The sequence below is a fragment of the Octopus bimaculoides genome, chromosome 30 (genome assembly GCF_001194135.2).
Source record: "Octopus bimaculoides isolate UCB-OBI-ISO-001 chromosome 30, ASM119413v2, whole genome shotgun sequence".
NCBI classification, from domain to species: Eukaryota; Metazoa; Mollusca; class Cephalopoda; order Octopoda; family Octopodidae; genus Octopus; species Octopus bimaculoides.
In genome coordinates this window covers 665,336-667,421 of record NC_069010.1, presented here as the reverse complement: position 1 = coordinate 667,421, position 2,086 = coordinate 665,336, and the positions used below count along the sequence as shown (strand labels likewise).

At 34.0% G+C, this 2,086-nt stretch overlaps 1 protein-coding gene across 1 annotated transcript in view; it reads left to right on the top strand.

The window, feature by feature from the left end:
- LOC106877465 (uncharacterized) overlaps positions 1-2,086 on the top strand; it is a 38,278-nt gene that overhangs the window by 2,835 nt on the left and 33,357 nt on the right. Inside the window, exons 2-3 of the mRNA XM_052978056.1 lie at positions 685-756; positions 1,911-1,982. Coding sequence (XP_052834016.1) covers positions 685-756; positions 1,911-1,982 — 144 coding nt within the window. The remainder of the gene's footprint in view (positions 1-684; positions 757-1,910; positions 1,983-2,086) is intronic.

Below are 2,086 nucleotides of genomic sequence, written 5' to 3'. Positions count from 1 at the left end.
TGTGTGTGTGTGTGTGTGTGTGTGTGTGTGTGTGTGTGTGTGTGTGTGTGTGTATAAATACCTACATCCTTACGAATATATTATATGCATAGATGAAAATACACACATATACTAAGTGACTGGACTATTCTATTTTCTGATGCTTTACCTGCATATTCTATGTTTGTATGTGCTTTTTCTACAACTTTATCTCCTCCAGATACTTCATACTTTATTTATTTTTTCCTTCCTTTATCATCTCTATCTGTATCTCTATTTTCTTTAATTATCTCCCCCTCCTCCTTTTCAATATCATTATCACAATTGTATCCTCAACGGTAGCATCGTCATTACCAATCTCAATGTCCTCATGTTTAGAGTCTGTTGTAATCCAACGTCGGACTGATGTATTGTGTACACCGGTATAGCAGTATAGTTAGTGAGACAAAGACAAGACTATCTGTGACCTACATCATCAACATCTCAACTGACACTACACATAAAATATCCCCTTGTAATTTCCTTCACCAACTCTTCTTCTTCTTCTTCTTCTTCTTCTTCTTCTTCTTCTTCTTCTTCTTCTTCTTCTTCTTCTTCTTCTTCTTCTTCTTCTTCTTCTTCATGTCATTCTAAAGCCATAGTGTTTGATATTGTATCACAAATATTTTCCATTCAATCTATTTTACACTGTCTTTGCTGTTATAGGCATCTTGGGTCCAACAACATTTCAACTATCAAAGATGGTATATTCACGAAGCTTTCCAATTTAACGACATTGTAAGTTCGTTCACTTTATTATACTCTTTTGTGAAAGTAATATTTGATGCTGATATATACCCTCATAACCGTATAAAATTTCAGACTGCATCGAACAAAATCAATTCAAATCTGGGGACCGAAAACGAGTTAGGAACGTTCAAAGTGAGAGTGGGAGAGTGAGACACAGTGAGAGAAAGAGAGAGAAATTGAGAGAGAAAGTGAAATAATAGGACAAATTTAATGTTCCCTTATTGCAGTTTCTTTGTTTCACCTAGCGTTTCAATGATTTTTATTTGAATGCGTTTGGAAAATGGTTCCATTAGTGAGTGAACATATCTGCGTCATATATTATTAGCTGAAGTATGTGTGTCTGTTCCGTGTAAGTGGAGTTCCGCGTCTAAATTTGACTATATTATTCCTTTGTTTTATAATTTGCCTCCTCCTTCATTTCTTATTTCAATCTTCTTGGTGTTTCGACAGTGTCATTCAACTTCGACTTATTCATTCCCTTCACCTTATTTATGTGATAGGGCAACTGAAGTGGAAGCGGAAAATATATATACGAATAATGTAGTCACATACCTTCTCTCAGTAAACGTCAAAGATATATTTCTAGTAAGATAGTGTTTTGTAATATAACTTTCTTCTGTCAAGCGATATTAAATTAATAATCTCTCTCACCATATTTCCACACAAGTGCGTGTGAATATGTGTGAATACGAGTGTGCATATCACCTTCCGTCGTTAATATTATGAGTATAAGTGTGTGTATGAGTGTACGTGCATTTGTTGATTTCTGAATCCGTATATTTCCTGATTTTTCAGTGATGTTCTCTCCCTCAACAATGTGTCTTCTTCTTCTTCTTCTTCTTCTTCTTCTTCTTCTTCTTCTTCTTCTTCTTCTTCTTCTTTGCTTGTATTTTTTGTTTTTATTCTAGTTCATTAATTTTCGATGTGTTCTCTTCGGTTTTCTTGTCTTTGTTGTTGTAGTTGTCCTTCTTTTCCTCCTTCTTTTTCTACTTCTGCTTCTTCTTCTCTACATTTATCTCATGTTTCCTCATGTTGTCTCTACATGTTCTGTCATATTCTCTCTTATTATGAATAGAATTTTGTGTAATAGTTTATCATAAATATTTTCTATATCATTTCATTAAATTCATTTACTTCTACAGAACGCTTGACGGTAATAATATTACCATGATTGAAAAAGGAAGCTTCCGTGATCTTCACAGCTTACAGGAACTGTAAGTTCGTTCAATTGTATTGTTTGTACACGGTGAATGTAATATTTCTATGAAATGAATTCTCCCTCATTTTACTTGTTCTCTCTCAGTCTCTCCATTATTCT